Source organism: Mytilus galloprovincialis, chromosome 12 (assembly GCF_965363235.1).
Source record: "Mytilus galloprovincialis chromosome 12, xbMytGall1.hap1.1, whole genome shotgun sequence".
Lineage (NCBI taxonomy): Eukaryota > Metazoa > Mollusca > Bivalvia > Mytilida > Mytilidae > Mytilus > Mytilus galloprovincialis.
Window position 1 is genome coordinate 32,304,287 of NC_134849.1, and position 24,691 is coordinate 32,328,977.

The window sequence follows — 24,691 nt, forward strand, 5'->3', positions numbered from 1 at the left end:
AGACGTATATTTTTGGCACTAGGTCATGTTATTCTACAAATTTTCTTCCAATTATTCCAGTGTTTGTGTACTGATTGCTAGTAAGTCTCAGAAAAAAGTAAAAACACAAAAATACTGAACTCCGAGGAAAATTCAAAAAGGAAAATCAAAAATCAAAAGGCAAAATCAAAATCCAAACACATCAAACGAATGGATAACAACAGTCATATTCCTGACTTGGTACAGGCATTTTCTTATGTAGAAAATGGTGGATTGAACCTGGTTTTATAGAACAATAAGTACTCTCTCTTAGATTGTGTCTCTTGTTTGTTTTTATTGTCAAGATTCTTTTTGTGTTAAATATATTTCAAACTGAATGTTTTTTTTTGGTGTGCTATCGTACTGTATTCCCTAGTATGATAAACCTGCCATATTTTGAATTTGCCTCTCTCAAGTCAGGAGCATGTTTGTCGGTGGTTGGTTATTTGGTTGCATTACTTCAAGAAGTCACAATAGAAATATATAAGACACTTAGAAAAATTGACGTCATAATTCGATTTTGACAAGTATTTGCAAAGGATAAGGTTTTCTGTAGCAACGAGAAATAATTTTCTCAGACCGATCGAGAAATGTTGAAAAAACATGTGAATTAAAGACACACAATGCTAATAACTTGATATGCGAGACGATGCGCGCATTTTGTCCTCAAAAGACCCATTAAAAACGTCGAATAAGAAAATCTAAAAAGCATAATAAAGAACAAAGTAAAAGCTTTCAGGTCCAACAATATCGTCAGGTTTTGTCAATTACACAATTGTTTTAACTTAATATTTAAATGACCTAATATGTTAGTTATTCTTTATTTGTCCGTTTTCAAATTAAGCAACTATACTACGATACCATTTTTTGATGCAATCGTGTAATGTTATTTTGTAATGTACCCTTTAAAACAGTCTGTTACATATATAAGAATCAAACAAAGAAAAAAGACCATCTTGCAAAAACGCAGACGCACTTTCTACCTAGGTTTAAAAAACGCTGTGTCCAAAATACACCAGTGAAATACTTTTGAACTTGATGGTATATAATTTTAAAAACATACAAAATGTAGGAAATATTTTAGATTATTTGTTCATGTTAGTATTCACGTTTAATTGTAGAATACTAGAATTAGTGTATATTTTACATTTCTTGGTTACAAGATGTACAATTTTCGACAAAAAGTAAAATCACAAAAATACTGAGCTCCGAGGACAATTCATAAAAGAAAGTCCGCAACCAAATGCCAAAATCAAAAGCATTACATCAAACAACTGTGATATTAATGACTTGGTTCAAGAATTTTCTTATGCAGAAAAGGTGGATCGGGCCTGGTTTTATAACTAACTTAACCTCTAACTTGTATGACAGTCGGATCAAATTCCATTATATTGACATCGATTCGTTATCTTTTTGTTCTAGATTAAAGATTATTATATAGAATAAGTAATCAAATAATTAAAGTATAGAATGATATTCAATGATTGACCAAACATCAAATTGATTCACGACTGTGAATGCTGCATACATCGATATCATTGTTGTAGTTTCATATGTTACATATATTTCAATTATGTGATTAATTATTCTATTTATTACATCGACCAAGGGCCGTTTAAACGGAAATGAAATAGAAAATGAAAGGAACTATTACATATGTTTACGCATTTCGGATGTTTTAATCCAATATCAATGACAACGTTTGAAAAACGCACGGTTGTATGCTGCTATACATGGTTGACGAGTAAAATTATCAGATTATTTTTTTTCACTGAGTAATCACTGGGTAATTCATTGCAACCAGTTTTTTTAAATAAATATAATATGTTTATAAAATTAACCCTAATCTCGAATGTCTATGATAACAAATATTCAAATTTTCCCACTGCGAAATGAAAAATTATAAGTATGATGATTCTTATTTCTAAGCATTGGTACATTTAGCTTTCACAAATTTCAACAATTTAATCTTTTTTCATCACTTTTCAAGAATTTTAAAAATGATGAATTAAATACATGTAATAAGTAACTATAGAATTCTACTGTGTCTAAAATTAAAACATAATTTATTTATAATCACTGAATGCTCACCATTTGTGAAATTGTCCCTTCCTTTGATTTCCACTGCGAAGTCACACGATGGTTTGGACCCCATAGGTGCACAATGTGGTATAGATGTTTTCAATGTTATCTCTTGTGGTGTCCCATTTTCACTTGTTGTTATTGAAGGTGGTTCAGCCTTTTCATAAACAATAAAAAAAGGAAAAAGACAACACGTAACAGATTTTAATTCGTTGTAAAAATATTGTAATGATTGACAGCTAAATATCACATTTTTAGTATTCTGAAATGCTTTCAATTTGTAATCAGAATAGTTTTAAACAGGTTCTAGACATTTCATGTCAGTAACATGCACATAGGCTAAGCTGGCAATAAATTAAAGTCTTGTTAAAAAAAAAAATTTAAAAATGAAACCGGGGTGGAGGGTATGCAATGTACATTAAAAGAAAACCTAGAATATATGCAGTAATTTTTTTAAGACTCTAATTCTGATCAATAAGTATTATATGAGAACAAGTGTTATAGAGAGTTTTCTATTTAAGATAGCACAATACAAAGATGTTTTTGCATGTCAGTTAACTGCTAGTAGTCTGTTGTTATTTATGTATTATTGTCATTTTGTTTATTTTCTTTGGTTACATCTTCTGACATCAGACTCGGACTTCTCTTGAACTGAATTTTAATGTGCGTATTGTTATGCGTTTACTTTTCTACATTGGTTAGAGGTATAGGGGGAGGGTTGAGATCTCACAAACATGTTTAACCCCGCCGCATTTTTGCGCCTGTCCCAAGTCAGGAGCCTCTGACCTTTGTTAGTCTTGTATTATTTTAATTTTAGTTTCTTGTGTACAATTTGGAAATTAGTATGGCGTTCATTATCACTGGACTAGTATATATTTGTTTAGGGGCCAGCTGAAGGACGCCTCCGGGTGCGGGAATTTCTCGCTACATTGAAGACCTGTTGGTGACCCTCTGCTGTTGTTTTTTATTTGGTCGGGTTGTTGTCTCTTTGACACATTCCCCATTTCCATTCTCAATTTTATTTTACTTCCAATCAATAACCTTTAAAATGCTGTAACTTTCTTACGAATGCAATGAATATAATAAAATAGGTATATATAGATAGATAAAAGAGTAATTTTTTAAATGGTTGCAATATTTGTATTATGCAATCATTATGTAATCAATTATTACGTAATTAGTGGCAAAATCTGGGTCAGTTCACTTGAATGAATTTAGCTCTATCATTTCTATAACTATACAGAAATTTTAACGAATTCTTAATCAACACATCATGGGCTTCAAAAGGGTGTCTCAAATTGTCCTTATGGTATTACCTTCTATCTAAAATCTGAGACAACCTTTTGTAGATAATGACCATAGGAACAACATATGATCAAATCAACCCTCTAGAGATACCTATGAAGAAGCTAATTTCATTTGAAAGTGGAAATTGGGGAAAAATATTTTAGACACAGTTAACATTATAATTGGTTACATAATTGTTGCATAATACTAACATTGCATTAATTTGAAAGAATATTCTGTAAGCTATCAAAAACTACAACTTTTATAAATTTTCAAGCATTATTAAGAAAGTTACAGTATTTTAAAACTTGGGAGTTGTAGTTGTAAAATCTTTGTACTGTGCTACCTTAAATAAATGTTTTATAGGTTGCACTTTCCAATACAGCTGTTTCTCAAACCATGCCTCTTTTGGTGAGCTTTTGTGTTTATCATATTTGTTTTATACATTAATCAAGCCGTTAGTTTTGTCATTTGAATTTGCAATCATACTTTATCTTCGTTTTTATATAAATAAAGTATAGGACATGAACCTAGAAAAAATAATAAGACATATAACGTTATACCTAATTTTCAATAGCTGAGGTGAATATTAGTTCACTGATACCTTTTCCTTGTCATTTTTTTTATTCCGGCTTTAAAATTTTGCCCGAATTTTAATAGGGAGTATCAGAATCAGCCCCGAAAAGTTAATGCTGTGCTTCTTGTATTTGAAAAAGATTTTTTTTTTTTTAAATATGTGTCGTTTAATTTTCAAAACTAATCATTTGGAGTGCTATACTAGTCGGTAGTTCTTGCAAATTTTTTTTTAAATTTAACAGTTAGATTTTTTGGTACTTAAGTTTAAAATACGCCCCACCCTCAAATTGCTTCACTAAATAAAGCAAAATCAATTCAAAAAATACTTAATGGTGATATTTTTTTTCGTCTTTTGTACTAGGCCTTATATATTTAGCATGTGGATGTATCATGACAGGGTTAAGTGTCTTGCATCTTGATGACCGTCTTGTGACCTTCAAATGTGACCTCAAGGTCAACTTTATGTTGTTTTTTTCGTGAAAAACACAACCATGTAGGCCATAACTCATTTCGACCTAGGCCTTAAATCTTTGTCATTTGGATGTATCATCATTAGGTGGTGTGCCTTCCTAAAATGTTGACTTTGAAATTTGACCTCGAGGACGATAATTGTGTTTTTTTATAAGAAACACTTTTACAGGCCGTGACTTTTAGGTAGTTATGAATTCATATTTATTTTTAAAAATCATATTACACAAGCTTTAATCGACCATACAACAATATAGACACATTTTATGACATGTCAACCCATTCTATGCTCACGGAATACATAATGGAAATGTAGTCACATAAAATTGTTTGAAAAAGGGATCAAACAGTAGGAGGAGTTATTTCAAGTTGGCTGATGCTTAACATGATCAAGATTTTCAATTTATCGGTCTACAGATTCAAAAATATACATTTCAAAACTTAAGAACAAAACTATTCGTGCGAAGAAATCGGCTCATGAGAGATGACAAATAGCTGACTGTGCAAAATGCTTATACTGTGAAATCAAGTTCGTTAAACATTGAACTTTTTTCGTATTTCTGCAGAGATGATGAAAATTAAATACAACTGGTTTTTTTTGTTAAAAGCACGGCAGTTACAACATGTACAAGTTTCACATTATTTCTGGGCCTCTTATTATTATAGAGAATGATTACTCTATTCAGTAATAATCTAAAATTGAGACTTGAAAAGAAACATTTTCACTTGTCACTTGCAATAACACCACACTTTCTTTTTTATATTTATGTCAAAATTGCATTGATAAAAAAAATCGGAAAGATACACAAACATGACAAAAGCACAACAAAAGAAATATAAGAAAGGAGTAGGTCCGGTAAGGACCGATTTTGGCCTCAAATTTCAGGTTCATCTGACGAAAGATTTTGACCACTTTTTAAACACTTAAGTGTCTATTTTATTTGAATTAATTAGTTTATGTGAAAGATTTTAACAGATTTAGTCATTAAAAACGATCCGATTCAAGCTCAAATATGAAAAATCTACCTAATATGCCGAAAAATGTCACTTTTCAGATGGTTTTTGGTAAAAATGAAAGTGGCCGCATCCGTGTTCATCCTCAACCTTTATATATGTTATGTATTATCATAAAATACAACTTACATTTCAATATTAAGGATGAACACAAATGCGGCCACTTTCGTTTTACACGAAAACCGTCTAAAATTTAACTAAAATGCTAGAATTATGAGGATTTCAGTAATTTAGCATGACTTAATGGTGCTAGTACCGGATATATGTGCATTGTATTGTCAAAAACAGCCCATATTTATGTAGCAGAGGCATTCTACTGTCCAATAAATAACTAAAGGTTTACATTTTAACAATTTTGTAAAACTGCTATATTTTGGGGCCAAAAAGGGGTCTTACTGAACCTACTCCTTTTGCTATCCCTTCGAAATTTAAATCTGAAAAAGCAAAAATAGCATGTTCTATTTATATCATACATGTGTAGTTTCAGTTTCAATCATGATTTTAAATATATACATTAATTTCCCTAAAATTGCGGACGGAATAGAAGACACACTTTTATTTTCTACATCTGTCAGGATAAAGGTTGATGAAATATACTAGAAAGATGTAGTATTTTTTTATTCAGATGAATGTGAGAGTTCATAAATATGTGTAGTGCTTTGTTGACTGAATCGGATGTTTTTTTCTTCTTTTTGTCTTTGTTCTGTGACATGTAAATGATGCACTGGTGGTTGATTATCCCCTTCGGAAACTTTTACATGAATATAAATCATGTAATCAAATATTCAATTGCACTTTAAAAAAATATGCCAGAAATTTTAAAATTATAAATTATTCATAACCTATTTAACATTACTACTTGTATTACTAAGCCCATAGTGTATTTCATTAAAAACAACATGTATGGTTTTAAAAAAAAAAAGTATTATGAAGTCAATTCAGTTTTGATTTTAATCAATTTGGTACGTAGATCTACTAACAGAAGCTTGTATTATTGTCCATGGTTTATTTATTTATTTGGTTAAAATTTTATTGTCAGAGGGAGCTACCATTTGAGAAGGGTGGCCTGGATGAAATTTGAAAAAAGGCAAAAGCAGGCTTTTGAGCAAACAAAGGCAGGGACAGTAATTTGGAATAACAAGCAGATTACAATTTATGTAAACAATTTCAGGATAAATTAATGAAAATTGCAGGTCCCTTAATAATGAAAAATAAAAATGCAGGACAATGATGTCAGATGAGGGAGGATAGGAGGGGTCCTGATGCAGAAATCCAGGGCTTGAAAAACATGAAATCCCCAGTTTAAATAAATTTAAATCCCGACATCCTGAAATTCGAAAAAAGAATTCCCGGATCCCAAGCTGAAAAAAAAAATCCCAGTCCAATCAAGCCCCCCCCCCCCCCCCCCCCCCCAAATGATTACAATTAAAAAAATGCAGGACCACATTTTTGATTCTAGGCCTTCTCATCCCCTCATAAAATCAAATGTAAGCATCCTTAGACTTTTGACTTTTTATACTTTATTTTATTTTATGTAAGACCTAGGCATTGGCTAGTCAAAAACGAAAACATTTATGGTCCTTTCTGTTTCCCTCCTTTTCTAACGTCCTTGTTTTCTTTTGGTTAATTTATTTCACTCTGAAATTTCCCTTTTATGTGTCTTTGAAGATTCATTTATGGAAAATGAGTAACTTTAAATAGATTAAAAGGTTAAATAAATAACAATAGGTCTAGAGCTGCTCTTAGCAATAATGTTAACATTCTAATCATGATCTTTTAAAATTGCACATGATATAAAAAAACGTAGGAATAAATCAGACAATAAGTAAGAGTTATCTTTCTTAGGTGTTCTGTACTTTTTATACTTTATTTTATTTTATGTAAGACCTAGGCATTGGCTAGTCAAAAACGAAAACAGTTATGGTCCTTTCTGTTTCTGTGCTTATAAGAATATCACAAAAAAAACTTCATTGGAAAACAATATTGATATCATTGAACATGCAGACAAGTTGCTTTCTTTAAAAAAAGAAATGCAATCGTAAACCCAAATGCTTGTTTGGTATTAAATATTAGATAATTGTTTACTTAAGATGTATTGTTTTATATAATTATTGTGGTATAAGAATTAAAAACTGACATTGATTGTTTACTTAATGAAATTACAATTCAATGTGGGTTGATATATTTTCGCTAAAGCTGTAATCACACATTCACGATTTTTACTGCCGTCCTTGACAGGACCATTCCCAATTAAAATTTGTCAAAAGTCTGATCAAGATCCTGTGAATCGTGGAAGGAAATTCAAACTTTAATTAATTAATCACGACAACAATCAGATATTGTTCAGGAAGCGTCGATATTCAACCATTTCCAAGAGAATTTTTTCACGATAATCCCGTTCTCAATCCGCTTCTAATCCGATTTGTATCTTTCGCAAAGTAAAATTCGACCGAATTGTTCACAACTGCATCCCGATTCTACCGAATGTAATCCGACAGAGATCAGACAGTGACCAGACAGTGAACCGACGCTGACAGAAGTTATCCGTTCGAAAACTGTCGACATACTCGGGATGATCAGATACTGTCGGAACGGAATTCTATCACGATCCTCTCTATCTCATTGCAAACGTCTTTGTCTGGACTCAGTTGTATTGTATTCTATAATTGTCGGGACTCTGAGGTGGGTATCATTGGCGAATTTCGTATTAATAACAGGACTGTTCCGGAACGATTTCGTCAAAGACGGTTTGAAATCGACTAGATCTGGATGCAATCTGGACTCAATCGGCAGAAAAACATCAATGAAAAATTTCTCCAGATCATTCCCGTTCCACAGGACACCGTCCAGAAAACACAGAACAATGTTAGAATTTTTATCCGATACAGCAGAATCTGTCACGACATAGTCACGCTTGTCATCCGACCAGACAAAGTCGGCTGAGTTTCCCCGAATGTTACGGGACGCACCTAAATGTCGGGGTGCTTCGCCGAACTATCAAGACCATTCCCGACCCGTAGCCTATCTGTTACGAATTTAAACGACTGCGTTCAGACAATGATAGGACATTCCAGATAATTGAGGATAGTAATCCGACTTTTTCACTTTTCGTGTCTTATCGCTGTCTGATCTCAAACGGGAGCAATGATCGGCAATGTTTGATCCCCGCATTAAGGAATCATTGCCCACGACCAAGGAATATTTGTTTCTTCTCTCTCCCGAAAGACAATATGCTGAGTCAACCACTGGATGTTCCATTTTAATGTGCTGGTTTTTTATAAGAGTTATTATTTTAGGCTAAAGTTCAATTACAAATGTGAAGAAATGTAATTAATTGATGATTACTTGTGTTCAAGAAATGCAGTACGTGAACCTGTAAATAGCTGTGTTGGATTTTTTTTAATAAAATTTGATATATTCATTGTTATTTGAACAATGGATTGATATTGATCATTATTAATATCTTTACACCTGCTCTGCAAGATTTTTGTGATGCTTAGGGTAGTAAGCATTGGCAATTTTAAGTTGTGTGCTTTGTGCTCTTAAAAGTTTTAGATGGCAAAACGCTTTTGTTAAAAACAAAAACTTATTAAAAAATTTAACTCGCTTTGAAGATATTTTCTGAATGTTCCAAGTAAGAAGCATGTTGTTTGGTGGTTGTCTTTTTTTGGTGCAGTTCATATTTGCTTTTTGTTTCTGGTTTGAAGTTAGCAGTAACATGTATAGTATACATGTAACTGCTAACTTTGACTACACTGTGTCTAACACTTCATGGAGAGTTGTCTAATTGTTTTTCCTGCCATATTTAAACAGATATTCCCTCTGACATTTGACTTATTCATTAGAATAATCTATATAATAATACATGTATATATTGAAATTGAACTGAAGTTGCCTTGTTAATTTTTCTATATTGACCCATCTTTTTCTCTCTTGCTGGATAATTTTATACTGTTCATTTGGGGGTACTGTGTGGCCTACAATGATCAGTGAGATGGCTTAAAATCCCCTTGCACTATTTTACATTGTCGTACTTAATATATATTAAAACCGAAAATTCATCATCTGATCGTCTTCAAGAAATAATAATTATTCATTTTTATTTTGACGAACATTTTGAAGAGCCTTTAAAATTACAATAGGAACATATAGTTAGACAATCTGTTCCCTGACCATATATGATAGAAATTATTATTGGTTATCTCTGTCTACATCTATCATCACTCGGTGTCTATAAAAAAACAATTTGATATCTTAACGTCGATCTTGTTAAGTCTGCTAAAATTGCATGCATGATTAATTTTAAGGTTATCAATCGTTACTAAAGCGGCACATTTAATTTGTTATGTCATTGCTTGTTTACATGAAATCTTATCTCATGAATTAACACAGCTGGTAAGCAGGTTTCAACGTTTGACTCTAATTAAAATAATTATTACGGATATATGTAAGGTAAATATTAGCAGCTTGCAATTGCGTACAAGGAAGTATTCAAATGCTCATTAAGATAGCTTGTGTCATGATAAATTTTGCATCTCTATAGCAACTCCTGATGCTAATGCTTATTCAACAGGTCAATTGATAAGCTATTGCGCATGTATATGAAAGGTGGCAATAGAAAGGACAGATGTATTCCGAATAACATCCGGTGTTCCGAAAGACTACATATATCGTCCAATATATACTGTTAAACCCTCAGGGGTTTACGCAATAAAATATTTATATAATTATTGTTACAACTGCTATATAATACACTTACACTTATTCCTGTGAAAATACCATGACTAGCTAAAGCTCCACTGTTGACATTCATAGGCAAATAGTAGGATCTAACACTACACTGTAGCTGTATAGGAAAAAACTCCAATCAGTACATGATTATAGAGATTTTATTAGAACCATATACATCATATGCAATGGTTAAGTTTTACTAAAAGACCAAATGAGTACCTCAAGAAAATATGTTATTTTTTAACTGTTTCAATTTTGAACAGATACTTATCATTCAACTGAGTATTCATGTGCAAAATACAATTAATTATGTCATGCTTCAATATTTAGGCAATATATTTGACTCAGTACATTTCGTACTCTTCTCATGGATTTTTGATAGCCAAAAATTGCACTACACATATCGACATGCTCATTATCATTATTTACGTTTTGTATAAAAACAATTCATTCTATGTGTATATTTTACCATCTTGTATGCAGTATGATGATCCCTTTTCTATAATGTGCGTTAGTTCATACTTCAGTCCTATGTTTGGTTTTATTCGGAAAACATGTGTTATTGATAAGTTTAAAGTAGGCTTTTAACTATCGTAAAGTATCAGTTGTCAGTCATAGACTGAAACGTTTTGTTTTTTTGTTTTGACCTACAGATCTAATTGGTCAAACACTTTCAATCAGATTTGTATGATTGGTATAGATGTTGTCTTTGCTTTCTCTTTTGTTATGAATCAAATTTTGTCATCCCAGGGCCAATTATATTTTTCTATTTGGTATAGCTTAATATATAGATTTGTCTTATTATTAAAGGCCGTAAGATATCAAAAAATTTATTGCATCCTATGACCTTGATGTTCTACGGATAGATATCTAAGGACATACACACCACATTTTCTTGTTTTGGAAATGTAAATATCATATAACGGTATTTCTCATTTGCAAAAGTTTTTACAACACAAATGCTGAAGACTATAAAATATGACATGTATTAAATTATTGTGATATAATTACTACGTTTTTGTTCCTCTTGCATTAAACATGTATTTAAACAGCCATTAATGATATTTGTCAAAAATTTTAGACACTTTAAAATGGAATTTCTTCGAAGATATCAGTCTTATATCGTGTACGAAAATGCGTCTTAAAACATTATTTGCATGTACTATTGAAATCTTAATAATAACTCGTTTATTTACCCTTTTCCCCATATTTCTCGCAAGTTTATAGGCATTCAAAGTTGCAATCCTTTGTCCATTTGTAAGGGTTTGAATAATTGGCTGGTGTGTTCGAAAATCAATTATAGGCTTTCCGTCAACCATCCAGGTGACATTAAAGTTGGCTTTGTTATCTTGAGAATCAAATGGTATTAGACATCTAAATTGTAGGTTACCATTCTCACATTTTGGGGTTTCTAAAACAGGCTGACTTGTCATTTTTGGGTACAGGTCTGAAATTAAAAGCACAATTCGTTTTCTAGAATAATAATATTTAGACCACGACCCCTTATGTTTTTAGTTCAAATTCTGAACGGGAAAAAAATGACTGCATAAACATTTACAAACCCCTTATTATCATTCTCAAAGTTGTCAATCTCTATGTTTTATACAAAAAGTCATAAATAACGCAATTAATGTCAGATCCAATTTTCTTTCTTAGCATTTCATTTTTTTTTATTCTTTACAACAATTCATTTCAAACACATATAACGATAGTATGTTATGGTTGTTAACTTGAATATTTGAGATTTTCGTATATTAGATCTGTCTGTTTGTCTTGTTCACACATTGTGTAGATATAGTGGATTTTTATATGACTGTGAAAAGGTTAGCTAGCTATAAAACCAGGTTAAATCGACCTTTTTCTACATTAGAAAGCGCCCGTACGAAGTCATGAATATGACAGTTGACTAGGGGCTTTCTGTTTTGAATTTTCCTCAAAGTTTTTTATTTTTGCTATTCATTTTACTTTTTGGTATTTTATTATTTATTTTACTCTTTGAGACACCTTAGACGGTTTTGGCCGAACAAAATTGCCAAGTTGCAATAGAAATTGTTGATCAATAGAAAATAAAAGGGAAATTTTTGGGGCATTGTCTTCATATCTCTTTTAACATATATGTTTATCCTCATAATATAGAGGTGTATCGATGACCAATTGCTCCAAGTAGTTACTATTTAATCACTAGCCTGTCAACACTGAGGTTGTGAGTTCGAACCCCACTCATGCGGGTGCATTCGAATCTTATCTTTATTGACTATCGAAAGTCGGTGGTTTTCTCCGGGTACTCTGACTTCTTCCACCAATAAAAGCTGTCAGACACAAAATAGTCTAAAAGCGGTGCTTAAAAGTGGCGGTAAAAAAAACAATAAACAATCGTTATCAAATCAACATCTATATAATATGTTTGAAACCTTTTCTGTTGATTTAGTATAATCACTAAGTAGACAATTCAGAGCTTAAAAATCATTATTCAAAAATATTAAAATCCTGATACCTAATGGCAGAGCAAGGGATGTACGCCCCACCGAACATTGATCGACAAAACACACAAATCACATGTGTCTCACAATTTAAACAAACATATGCATAGAATCGTTTTAATCTTTTCCCGGTATATTCTTTTTTGCAATTTAACTGCCTACTTTTTAAAAAAAATCTTGCATCTACCCTTTTTGGCTCACCTGACCCGATAGGCAAGGTGAGCTTTTCTCATCACATGGCGTCCGTCGTCCGTCGTCGTCGTTAACTTTTTACATTTTGAACTTCTTCTAGAGAACCACTGAATGGAATTAAACCAAACATAGCGTGAAAGTTCCTTATGAGGTGCTGACCAAGTGTTTTTACTTTGTAGCCGATCCATCATCCAAGATTGCCGCCAGCGGGGGACTTAGTTCAACAAAGTACCCTATGGGAAATGCATACAAATGACTTCCTTTAGAGAACCACTGAATGGAATGAAACCAAACAAAGCATGAATGTTTCTTATGAGGTGCTGACCAAGTGTTGTTACTTTGTAGCCGATCCATCATCCTAGATGGCCGCCAGCGGGGAACTTTGTTTAACATAGGACCTTACAGGAATTTCATACAAATGGGTCCTCAATGCTCTTCAACTTTGTATTTGTTTGGCTTTTTAATTATTTTGATCTGAGCGTCACTGATGAGTCTTATGTAGACGAAACGCGCGTCTGGCGTATAAAATTATAATCCTGGTACTTTTGATAACTATTTACACCACTGGGTGGATGCCACTGCTGGTGGACGTTTCGTCCCCGAGGGTATCACCAGCCCAGTAGTCAACACTTCGGTGTTGACATGAATATCAATTATATGGTCATTTTTATAAATTTTCTGTTTACAAAACTTTGAATTATTCGAAAAACTAAGGATTTTCTTACCCCAGGAGTAGATTACCTTAGCCGTATTTGGCACAACTTTTTGGAATTTTGGGTCCTCAATGCTCTTCAACTTTGTATTTGTTTGGCTTTTTAATTATTTTGATCTGAGCGTCACTGATGAGTCTTATGTAGACGAAACGCGCGTCTGGCGTATAAAATTATAATCCTGGTACTTTTGATAACTATTTACACCACTGGGTGGATGCCACTGCTGGTGGACGTTTCGTCCCCGAGGGTATCACCAGCCCAGTAGTCAACACTTCGGTGTTGACATGAATATCAATTATATGGTCATTTTTATAAATTTTCTGTTTACAAAACTTTGAATTATTCGAAAAACTAAGGATTTTCTTACCCCAGGAGTAGATTACCTTAGCCGTATTTGGCACAACTTTTTGGAATTTTGGGTCCTCAATGCTCTTCAACTTTGTATTTGTTTGGCTTTTTAATTATTTTGATCTGAGCGTCACTGATGAGTCTTATGTAGACGAAACGCGCGTCTGGCGTATAAAATTATAATCCTGGTACTTTTGATAACTATTTACACCACTGGGTGGATGCCACTGCTGGTGGACGTTTCGTCCCCGAGGGTATCACCAGCCCAGTAGTCAACACTTCGGTGTTGACATGAATATCAATTATATGGTCATTTTTATAAATTTTCTGTTTACAAAACTTTGAATTATTCGAAAAACTAAGGATTTTCTTACCCCAGGAGTAGATTACCTTAGCCGTATTTGGCACAACTTTTTGGAATTTTGGGTCCTCAATGCTCTTCAACTTTGTATTTGTTTGGCTTTTTAATTATTTTGATCTGAGCGTCACTGATGAGTCTTATGTAGACGAAACGCGCGTCTGGCGTATAAAATTATAATCCTGGTACTTTTGATAACTATTTACACCACTGGGTGGATGCCACTGCTGGTGGACGTTTCGTCCCCGAGGGTATCACCAGCCCAGTAGTCAACACTTCGGTGTTGACATGAATATCAATTATATGGTCATTTTTATAAATTTTCTGTTTACAAAACTTTGAATTATTCGAAAAACTAAGGATTTTCTTACCCCAGGAGTAGATTACCTTAGCCGTATTTGGCACAACTTTTTGGAATTTTGGGTCCTCAATGCTCTTCAACTTTGTATTTGTTTGGCTTTTTAATTATTTTGATCTGAGCGTCACTGATGAGTCTTATGTAGACGAAACGCGCGTCTGGCGTATAAAATTATAATCCTGGTACTTTTGATAACTATTTACACCACTGGGTGGATGCCACTGCTGGTGGACGTTTCGTCCCCGAGGGTATCACCAGCCCAGTAGTCAACACTTCGGTGTTGACATGAATATCAATTATATGGTCATTTTTATAAATTTTCTGTTTACAAAACTTTGAATTATTCGAAAAACTAAGGATTTTCTTACCCCAGGAGTAGATTACCTTAGCCGTATTTGGCACAACTTTTTGGAATTTTGGGTCCTCAATGCTCTTCAACTTTGTATTTGTTTGGCTTTTTAATTATTTTGATCTGAGCGTCACTGATGAGTCTTATGTAGACGAAACGCGCGTCTGGCGTATAAAATTATAATCCTGGTACTTTTGATAACTATTTACACCACTGGGTGGATGCCACTGCTGGTGGACGTTTCGTCCCCGAGGGTATCACCAGCCCAGTAGTCAACACTTCGGTGTTGACATGAATATCAATTATATGGTCATTTTTATAAATTTTCTGTTTACAAAACTTTGAATTATTCGAAAAACTAAGGATTTTCTTACCCCAGGAGTAGATTACCTTAGCCGTATTTGGCACAACTTTTTGGAATTTTGGGTCCTCAATGCTCTTCAACTTTGTATTTGTTTGGCTTTTTAATTATTTTGATCTGAGCGTCACTGATGAGTCTTATGTAGACGAAACGCGCGTCTGGCGTATAAAATTATAATCCTGGTACTTTTGATAACTATTTACACCACTGGGTGGATGCCACTGCTGGTGGACGTTTCGTCCCCGAGGGTATCACCAGCCCAGTAGTCAACACTTCGGTGTTGACATGAATATCAATTATATGGTCATTTTTATAAATTTTCTGTTTACAAAACTTTGAATTATTCGAAAAACTAAGGATTTTCTTACCCCAGGAGTAGATTACCTTAGCCGTATTTGGCACAACTTTTTGGAATTTTGGGTCCTCAATGCTCTTCAACTTTGTATTTGTTTGGCTTTTTAATTATTTTGATCTGAGCGTCACTGATGAGTCTTATGTAGACGAAACGCGCGTCTGGCGTATAAAATTATAATCCTGGTACTTTTGATAACTATTCTTTTAGAGAACCACTGAATGGAATAAAACCAAACATAGCATGAATGTTCCTTATGAGGTGCTGACCAAGTATTGTTACTTTGTAACCAATTCATCATCCAAGATGGCCGCCAAGGGGGGGACTAAGTTTAACATAGGACCCTATGAAACACACATTCAAATTTCTTCTTTTAGAGAACCAATGAATTGAATGAAACCAAACATGTTTGTTCTTTTCCTTTTGAGGTGCTGGCCAAGTGTTGTTGCTTTTTAGTTCTATTTCGAACACCTAATTTGTAGTGAGATTAGCAGAATCATGAGAAATTATCAAATGTTGCTCTACTAAATGTCTGTTTTATAGTTTTATAACCAATGAGTAATGGATGTTCCTCTTAAAAGAAGTAAGATGGATTTCAAAAAAATATCGTTGACCACCTTTTAATACGTAGTTCATTGCTTTAAAGTTTAAACAGACAAACTTGAGGAACTAATATTAGAAATAGACGTTACCCAATCATAATTGAAAAATATATTGTGTAAATCTGCGACCGTTTTATGTCTCTTTAGCACATTCTCCTTTTTCCCTGCAGAATTGTTGAGAGAACATGCGAGATTAACAATTTGTTTAGAAATAACCATGCTTATCAAGTTTCTTTTTACAATTTTTTATGACAAAGCCCGGAAGGTTGTACTCCTGGACAAGGAAAGGACCAATTACTTTGACATTTTTTAGAATGAAGTTTAATATGATTATATTACAATTAATTTGTTTATCAAATTTCATTGATTACATTCCAATAACTCCTTAATTCAATGTTATCGATTGTATTGAATTACTTTTCATTTCAGTTCATGTTTCTTGTTTATGTTTGTCAAATAAAAACCGAATGGTCAATTGTATCTTAAATGAATCCTACTGGCACAAGGAAGAGTAACGTCATGTTACACTAAATGAGAGGCGGAAGATATCAAAGTGTAATCCAACTTTATATGTCGAAAATAAACTGACAACACTATGGTTAAAAAAGAAAAGGACCAATAGACAAACAACACTACACGAAAAAAACTCAGAAAACTAAAGACTAAGACACACGATCTCAACCAAAAACTGGTGTGATCTCATGTGTTCCGAAAGAGTTAGCATATTTTTCGTAACATGCGGCGCCTGTCGTGTAAAAAATATGCAAACGAACACATGTTTGTAATGAAAAAAAAGGACTAAATAGTTTGGTTACACGATCTCATGAAACACATATTTGAGGAATGTGCGGGAATTCGAGACTGGACATATATTTGACTGTAACGTATATCTACGAGCGTTAAGCCATAAAGACCTTAAAACACGTGTAAGATCAGCTCTGGATGCGTAGCGATTTTAACTTTACAATATATAGATATAGGAAGATGTGGTGTGAGTGCCAATGAGACAACTCTCCATACAAATAACAATTTAAAAAGTAAACCATTATAGGTTAAAGTACGGCCTTCAACACGGAGCCTTGGCTCACACCGAACAACAAGCTATAAAGGGCCCCAAAATTACTAGTGTAAAACCATTCAAACGGGAAAACCAACGGTCTAATATATACCTGTTTATACACTAATAATTTATAAGTGTGCTTTATTGGATTGATTAAAGGTGAAATATAGTTATACAGCAACAACCAATTCATTAGATCATTGGCTTGGTTCAACAACCTTCCAATTTACAGCAAGGAAATCAAATGATCATAAACAATTTAACGTTAAATAATTTGAAACATTTACAATATACTCACCAAACGCACAGTTTTGTCCAATTTTCCCGTATGCACAAGCAGTTTGGTTCCCTGGAATGTTTGAACAAATGTTGTCAAATTGGATAAAGCCATGTTACGCTCGCAATCAATTTGATACGTTTACATTCAACAGAATTTAATAATTTCAGATTGAATAATTACACATACCAAAATTGCAAAAATAAATGAACCCAATCATATCTGAATTTAGAATGAAATTCAAAACAGTGTGGCTGTGGCCATTGATTGACACATTAAATTCATCCATTGACTGAGACAATTTAGGTGAACGTTTGTATGTAACGACCATTGCTCACTATGTACTTTTTAAAGACACTTAAAATATGGGGTCTCCAAAGGTTCTCAACACCTTAATAAAGTAATTCGAAAAATTAATCAGAAATAACACGATGTTTGATTTATACCAATTATATAAATCAAAACATAAACATGATAAAGGTTATTCCTGATGAATTTTTCGAATTATTTTATGATTAAAGGCGTTAAGAAACCTTTGGTGACCCCACAGTTTAAATGTCTATCGTAGGTACGTCGTTAACAGTGGTCGTTATAGACAAACGTTCACGTAAATTGTCCCAGTCAATGGATGAATTTAATGTGTCAATCAATGGCCACAGCCACACTGTTTTGAATTTCATTCTATAGAAAAAAAGAAGTATTCAAATTTAAAATCCGTTTATCTGTTGTAGTTGTGCATGTCTGCTGGTTATTATATCCATGGAAAATGATTTCAAAATTATTTCAAATGAAGTCCAATAGTATGAAATTCCCGTTTGGCAAACATATGGACCTATAAGCAGATTTGCAGCATAGTTTCAGAGGAAGATTTATCTAGTAATCTAAAACGGGGATTTCTAACCATGGTAGCTCTATCGTTAAACCTATTATTCATTTTATTAGGTTATTTATTTTAGAATCATAACCCATAAAGATGTGAAGATATTCTTTACCTTAGCAAGATTTAGAATGCGTTTTCGTAGGTTTTACCCCGATTGTCAATGCGAAATAAAAAGCAGCCAAATGATTGTCATCATAAACAAATTTATGATTATTGACGAAGTGATTGCATCAACTGGAAATAGAAAGTTGCACTTAGAAAATTTGAAAATGTCTATTCTTTTTCATTCGATCCGTTGGTTAAGTTTTGTTACGTTTTATAGAGTATCCTGGTTTTAAATTTAACTTGTTCGGTGTTTTGGTAATACATGACTTTTTATTTATGTTTTCATCAATATTTGAAATGTTTGTTATTTATCTAATTCAACTTTTCTCTTTGTTTCTTCTCTTTTTTTCTTAAAATCTTTGGTTACTTGACAAGTTACCTGCACAATATGATATTGAACATCCGGGGCTTCTGGTTAATCTGTATACATAAAATCCGTTACAGTTTTTCGCACATATCTGCAATTCTTCATGGCAACATTTGGTTCCTCCATATGCAAAAAGCAAATAGTCCTCCTTCCCACGGTTGATGCATCCTTTTCCTTCTACAGCTCCCTGCTGAGTCGATGGGAGAATTCCCTTAAACCATATTGGTGTGATGGTTCCACAATGGTCTGTTTCAATGCACGTTGTCGGCATGGCAACGTCAATTCCATTGGACTTAAATCGATACCAACCATCAGGCATCCCACTATCACAAAGCAGACGAGAAGTATTTGAGGCAGTAAATTTTGTGCTTCGATGTGGTTCATCAAGAATTCGAGCATTCTTACATACATTTTGTGAAGGGAATGGACATGGAGCTGCTGATGCTATTGGTGTTGTTATCAGTACACAAACTAAAGAAGGAAACTAATGTTTGAGAAATGTTCATTTAAGTTAATCCCTCTTGCTGCCGGAGGGACACATTTGTCAACACCGAATGTGACAGAGGGACACATATGTCCATGTTTTGATTTATGCAAGCTTCTGCGCAGTTCTGTATCTTTTTCAAATGAAAGACTAAAGATCAAACATGGTTATACGTTTCATCAATTGGTTCCAAATTTAATGGTCATATATCGAATGACATCGAACTGTCGTATTTTCTGTCACACGAAATACAACCTTAAAAACCAACTGGCAGCAAGAGGGTTAGGATATTTAGAATCCAGTTAAATAGAGTATTTATTTTACTACTGAATACGCCTATACAAGCCTGAAATATTTCTTTTCACAAAAAAGTATCATTGCTTTTCTGTAGTGCTTTTTGGATTTTTTCTCCTTTGACCACACGCAATCTAAAAATCAATGCCAGGGATTCATAAATACACGCATACATGTTTATGTAGGCAAAGGATATAAGGGAGATCATACGTTGCTAACGTAAACATGTTATTTTGAGAGACGTCAAATTAACATATCGGGGAAAGATGTATTTGTGAACTGATTGTTCTTATTCAGACTGATTGAACTTGACAACTACTTCATGAACCCCTCTTTTTTCCAAATGACACATTGTTTTATTACGTATGAAAAAAGAATTGTACCAGTTTTATTCAAAGTCACGGCTGAGTTCTACAAAAACTTTAAAGATAAATATACTGCAAACAATGCCATTTTTCTAAAATCCTGATTTCTTTTTAAAAGATTATTAATTTTGAGAGCATTTTTATATAAATTTAGAGCCACAATTGCTCCTATTGTCTACTGCCAATTGCTAACGACAATGTTTTAAAATACCTGAATGATACACGGTATGAAATGAATAAGATAAGTTTGAATAATGTATACCAAATGTTTATATAATGTTATTTATATTAAAGTTTCCAAAATGTTCCCAAATGCATTGGTGCATTTAAAAACCAAAACGCTTGTTGTTTATGAGCGTTAGCTAATGTAGGCTGATTGTGACATATAAACGTTATGTGACGTTTCACCATTTTTAGAGGCAGATTACAACATTGCATTTCGCGTATTTCACAGATTTTTATATGCTGTAGCGTGACAACATGTGTGCCAAGAGAAATTGGGTTGAGGGCTGCAAATACCGATACATGTCAGAAAAGATACTCTTTTTGATTTTTGATTTAGATTTTTTGGTGTTTTAACGTCACTTTAAGATCTGTATTTTGGGCTATTTCGTGGCTGCCAGTTCTTATTGGTGGATGAAGCCGAGTATCCGGAGAAAACTACAGACCTTTGATAGGAAAAGTGACAATTCTATTCAATTAAGATTGAAGTCGAGTGCAAACGCACGAGCGGAGTTCGAGCTCCCAACATCAGTATTGATTGGCTAGTGATTACAGTAGTAACTACTTAGACCACTCGGCAACCGAGGCCACTACTCCTTTTGAAGCCTTGACATTACATGTCTACCTACGCATTTCGAAAATTATTACGTGTTTACATGGGTAAACCGCATAGTTTTTTTACTTTTGATATTTTCACAATTCAAATTATAAATGTTGATGCCGATGAAAAAAATGAAAAGCAGCACCATATTTAACTTGTAAGCAGATGGAACATTGTACATTGTTGTAATTGATTGCCATAAAATAGTGCACAGTCTTGTAAATAAGATCAATTCTATATAAACTGCCAATATTTTTTAAAACATTAAAATGATGCCTTATATTTTGCCATTCATTTCATTTAACATTGTCATTAGTGAAACATGAAAGATTTCACGGGCTCTCACTAAAGTTCAAGACAATTTTTTAAAGAAATCAATATTTAAATATGAGATAAAATAAGAATTAAACGTTAACTTGGTAATATTTAACTGTTGTTATATTCACTTTTTATACAAAATAATTACTACGACAACGATAAACTTCTTACTTTTTAGAAGCTACCAATTAAAATCGGATAGACTGAAAACAATATTACTTTTTCTAAAGAGGACACTTAATAATCATAAGATTATAGTAAGTTCATATTTTATGTTTCAACAGAAAATAAATACATACAAGTCAATAACAATTGTTTTATTTTATACTCAAAGTACTTTCCGGTTGCTTTGTGTTCGTACTTATCTAAGATCCAGGAAATGATTATTTTTTATAAGCAGCTTAATACAATTGACCTGAGTGACACAATTATTTTAACTCTGTCGATCATTTCAAATTCCTTAGATTATGAATATTCCGAAATAAGAAGTCTACCAATAAAACATCACTATTTTTAAACAGAAGTCCAAAAGCTCTATCATTTTAATTTTAATCATGGAAAAATGTGGTTCCGATAATTTTTACATTCAAAAAGCTAATTTGAGCCACAACAAATACAATCTAACAAAAACTGATAAATAAATGTGATATTTTGTTATACCAGATTCTTAAATAGGTGTTATTATTGTTATTTTTTAATATTTTATTGTCTTCAGATATTGAATAATTTAAACGCTTTTCCTTTTTTGTTGTACCTAGAATGGAAGATATCATTTTCATATGATATTAGATGTTATATCAGTCTAAAAATTCGCCAAGTTGGGCAAATGGAAAACAAATTGACGTGCTGAATACGAAAAGAGGATAAGTCATACCAATTTTAGATGTTACACGTAAAAATAATTTCAGCCCATTTTGTATTTTCTTCTTTTAATAATGTGACCAAACCCTGATGTTGCCAATCGTTTTCTTATCTCAAATGTTTCTCTTATATTTGGTCTACTTTCAAAGTTTATAAAGTAGGTGTATTGAATGCAGACATATTGTGACATTTTAATCCATGTGAACTTTTAACAAGGTACCCTACATACGTAATCAGATCTTTACATTGATTTTATTCTTATCTGTATTACAGGAACCGAAAATTGTCCCCAAAATATAGGGATACGTATTTCATTAAACAACACTTTCTTGAAAGCGTTTGTGGGTGCAATGTTAAGAACCATGCATTCAGGGTTGCTTAATTACTTGTGTCAGAACTTTATTTGTTTATTTGATCATTATGTTGTCTTCAATTGTCGTTTGCTTCCTCCTGATATTAATAAATATGAGATTTTCTATATATTGTATATTAAATAAGTTGATATATATATAACAAAATTATCATAGTGTTTGACGCTCGAAGTGATGAAAGTATTTTCTTTTTAATGTTAGGCTTACGTTTTTTTAGTATCTATAAATGACAGTTGTATTCTATCGTTTGACCTTTTGAAATTGCCATTTGATAAGGGGATTTCCGTTTTGGATTGTTCATGGAGTTTGACATTATTCCGTTACTTCAATTTTTATGATACTTTTAACCTAATTTAACTGTTAAATAACACTCTATAAGAGTCTCTTCACCAAAACCCACATATTAGTGCCGCCATAACCTGTGCAAAACCACACTTTACTGACCTAAAGCACAAATTTGCATTTCTTTTTAAACAAGCAAATTTGCTTTTTTTTTAAGTTAGATAATATAAATCTAGTGAGAAGCCTTAGGTGTTTGTAAATGTTGTATTTCAAATTTGTTTCTATTCATTCCTATGTTTCGCGTGATGTCCATTTTCGCTGAAATAGTGCACATTTTTGGTAAGGGACCAGCTAAAGACGCTTGTGTATGCGGAATGTTCTCTCTATGTTGAATCCTCATTGGTAATCTTGCGATGTGTTCTACTTTTTGATTGGGCTGTTGTTTCTTTAATACATTCTATAATTTAATTTTCAATTTTATAGTGCTCTTCGACTTTATACTTGTTTAGCTGTCTAATTTTTTTTTATCTGAGTGTCATTGATGAGTCATATGTCTAGCTTATCAAATTATAAACCTGGTACCTTTGTGAATATTACATGAAGTAAATTATTCTGAAATATCAAGTAAATCGTTACACAGCATTCATGATCGCCTTTAAACTTAAGGTGCACTTAAGGTCAAACGTTCATTTCAAAAGAGATATGATCAAATTAAAAGTTTTGTGCATGCATGACAGTTTTAATGTAAACCTCAATCCCTTGGTGCTTTGAAAAGCCAACACGTTACTTTATCGGCAGTGATGAAAAATGTCATAGTAAAAGGCTGTTTTCATGTTAACATGGTTAACTAGACTGTCCTATTCCAACAAACCATAACCATGATAAAACCTGTCGCAAGTAAAGGTTAAATCCTTCGACATGTTTGCTCGTGGAGTCGTTTCTATGCGATTTTTTAACAAACACATCTGTGATACAAGTATTCATATCAATGAACAAGTGGACCAATATACCTGACATCCCCGTAGATCTTTTGGCAAACACCACATGCACCACCTGTTCTAATTTTTTAAGTTTTAATTTGCTTGATAATAATACTGGATACATTTTGGATATCTCCTTTTTTGTTGATGATTGTTTATACAAAAATTGCCAATGAGACAACTGTCCACAAGAGACCAAAATGACACAGGCATTAACAACTATAGGTCACCGTACGGCCTTCAACAATGAACACAGCACATACCGCATAGTCAGCTATAAAAGTCCTCGGTAGAACAATTGAAACGAGAAAATTAACGGCCTTATTTATATAAAAAAAAATGAACGAAACACAAATATGTAAAACATAAACAAACGACAACCATATGTTAACTTTGTTGTAAATCTTTGGAAAATTTGTCATTTTGTCAAAGGTTGCACAATCTTTTCCTATTAATGAAATCAAACTTAACTCGTATTTGATAGAGCACTTACCTAAACTGAATAGTAAGACAATCAAACTCTTTTTACAAGTTCCTTTGAAACGCTTCATAATGTGTGCCTTATGTTCCTACTAGTAGATACTCAGAGAATATCAAAATCATCTAGTAATCTTAAAGTTATATCAGATTGATGACCTTTTAGAGGGATCGTCGTCAAGAATGATTGTCTAGACTATACTTGTCTATAAAAGTCAAAAGGTGAACAATGGTATCTATTATTTTTGAGAACAGTGATTTCAAGTCTTACACTCAAGAACAGATTTGTTTAATCAAAAACTCAGTTGTACGTTTGTACAAACGTATAAGCCTAGCTTGATATTTAATCGTACTTTTAACATGAATATTCCGAAAATTATTGTATGTTTTGTAAATAACTTTACTTTAATTTGATGCATGTATCGTCAACATGGATTTAAGAAAAAAAGTAAATTTGA

At 32.8% G+C, this 24,691-nt stretch overlaps 1 protein-coding gene across 1 annotated transcript in view; it reads right to left on the reverse strand.

The window, feature by feature from the left end:
• Nucleotides 1-24,393, reverse strand: part of LOC143055521 (von Willebrand factor D and EGF domain-containing protein-like) — a 52,913-nt gene extending 28,520 nt beyond the window's left edge. Inside the window, exons 1-6 of the mRNA XM_076228682.1 lie at nt 24,250-24,393; nt 18,991-19,449; nt 17,648-17,698; nt 11,373-11,623; nt 10,205-10,291; nt 2,110-2,257 (exon numbers count right to left, since the gene is read on the reverse strand). Coding sequence (XP_076084797.1) covers nt 2,110-2,257; nt 10,205-10,291; nt 11,373-11,623; nt 17,648-17,698; nt 18,991-19,449; nt 24,250-24,307 — 1,054 coding nt within the window. The 5' untranslated portion in view covers nt 24,308-24,393. The remainder of the gene's footprint in view (nt 1-2,109; nt 2,258-10,204; nt 10,292-11,372; nt 11,624-17,647; nt 17,699-18,990; nt 19,450-24,249) is intronic.
• Between the last annotated feature and the right edge of the window lie 298 nt (nt 24,394-24,691).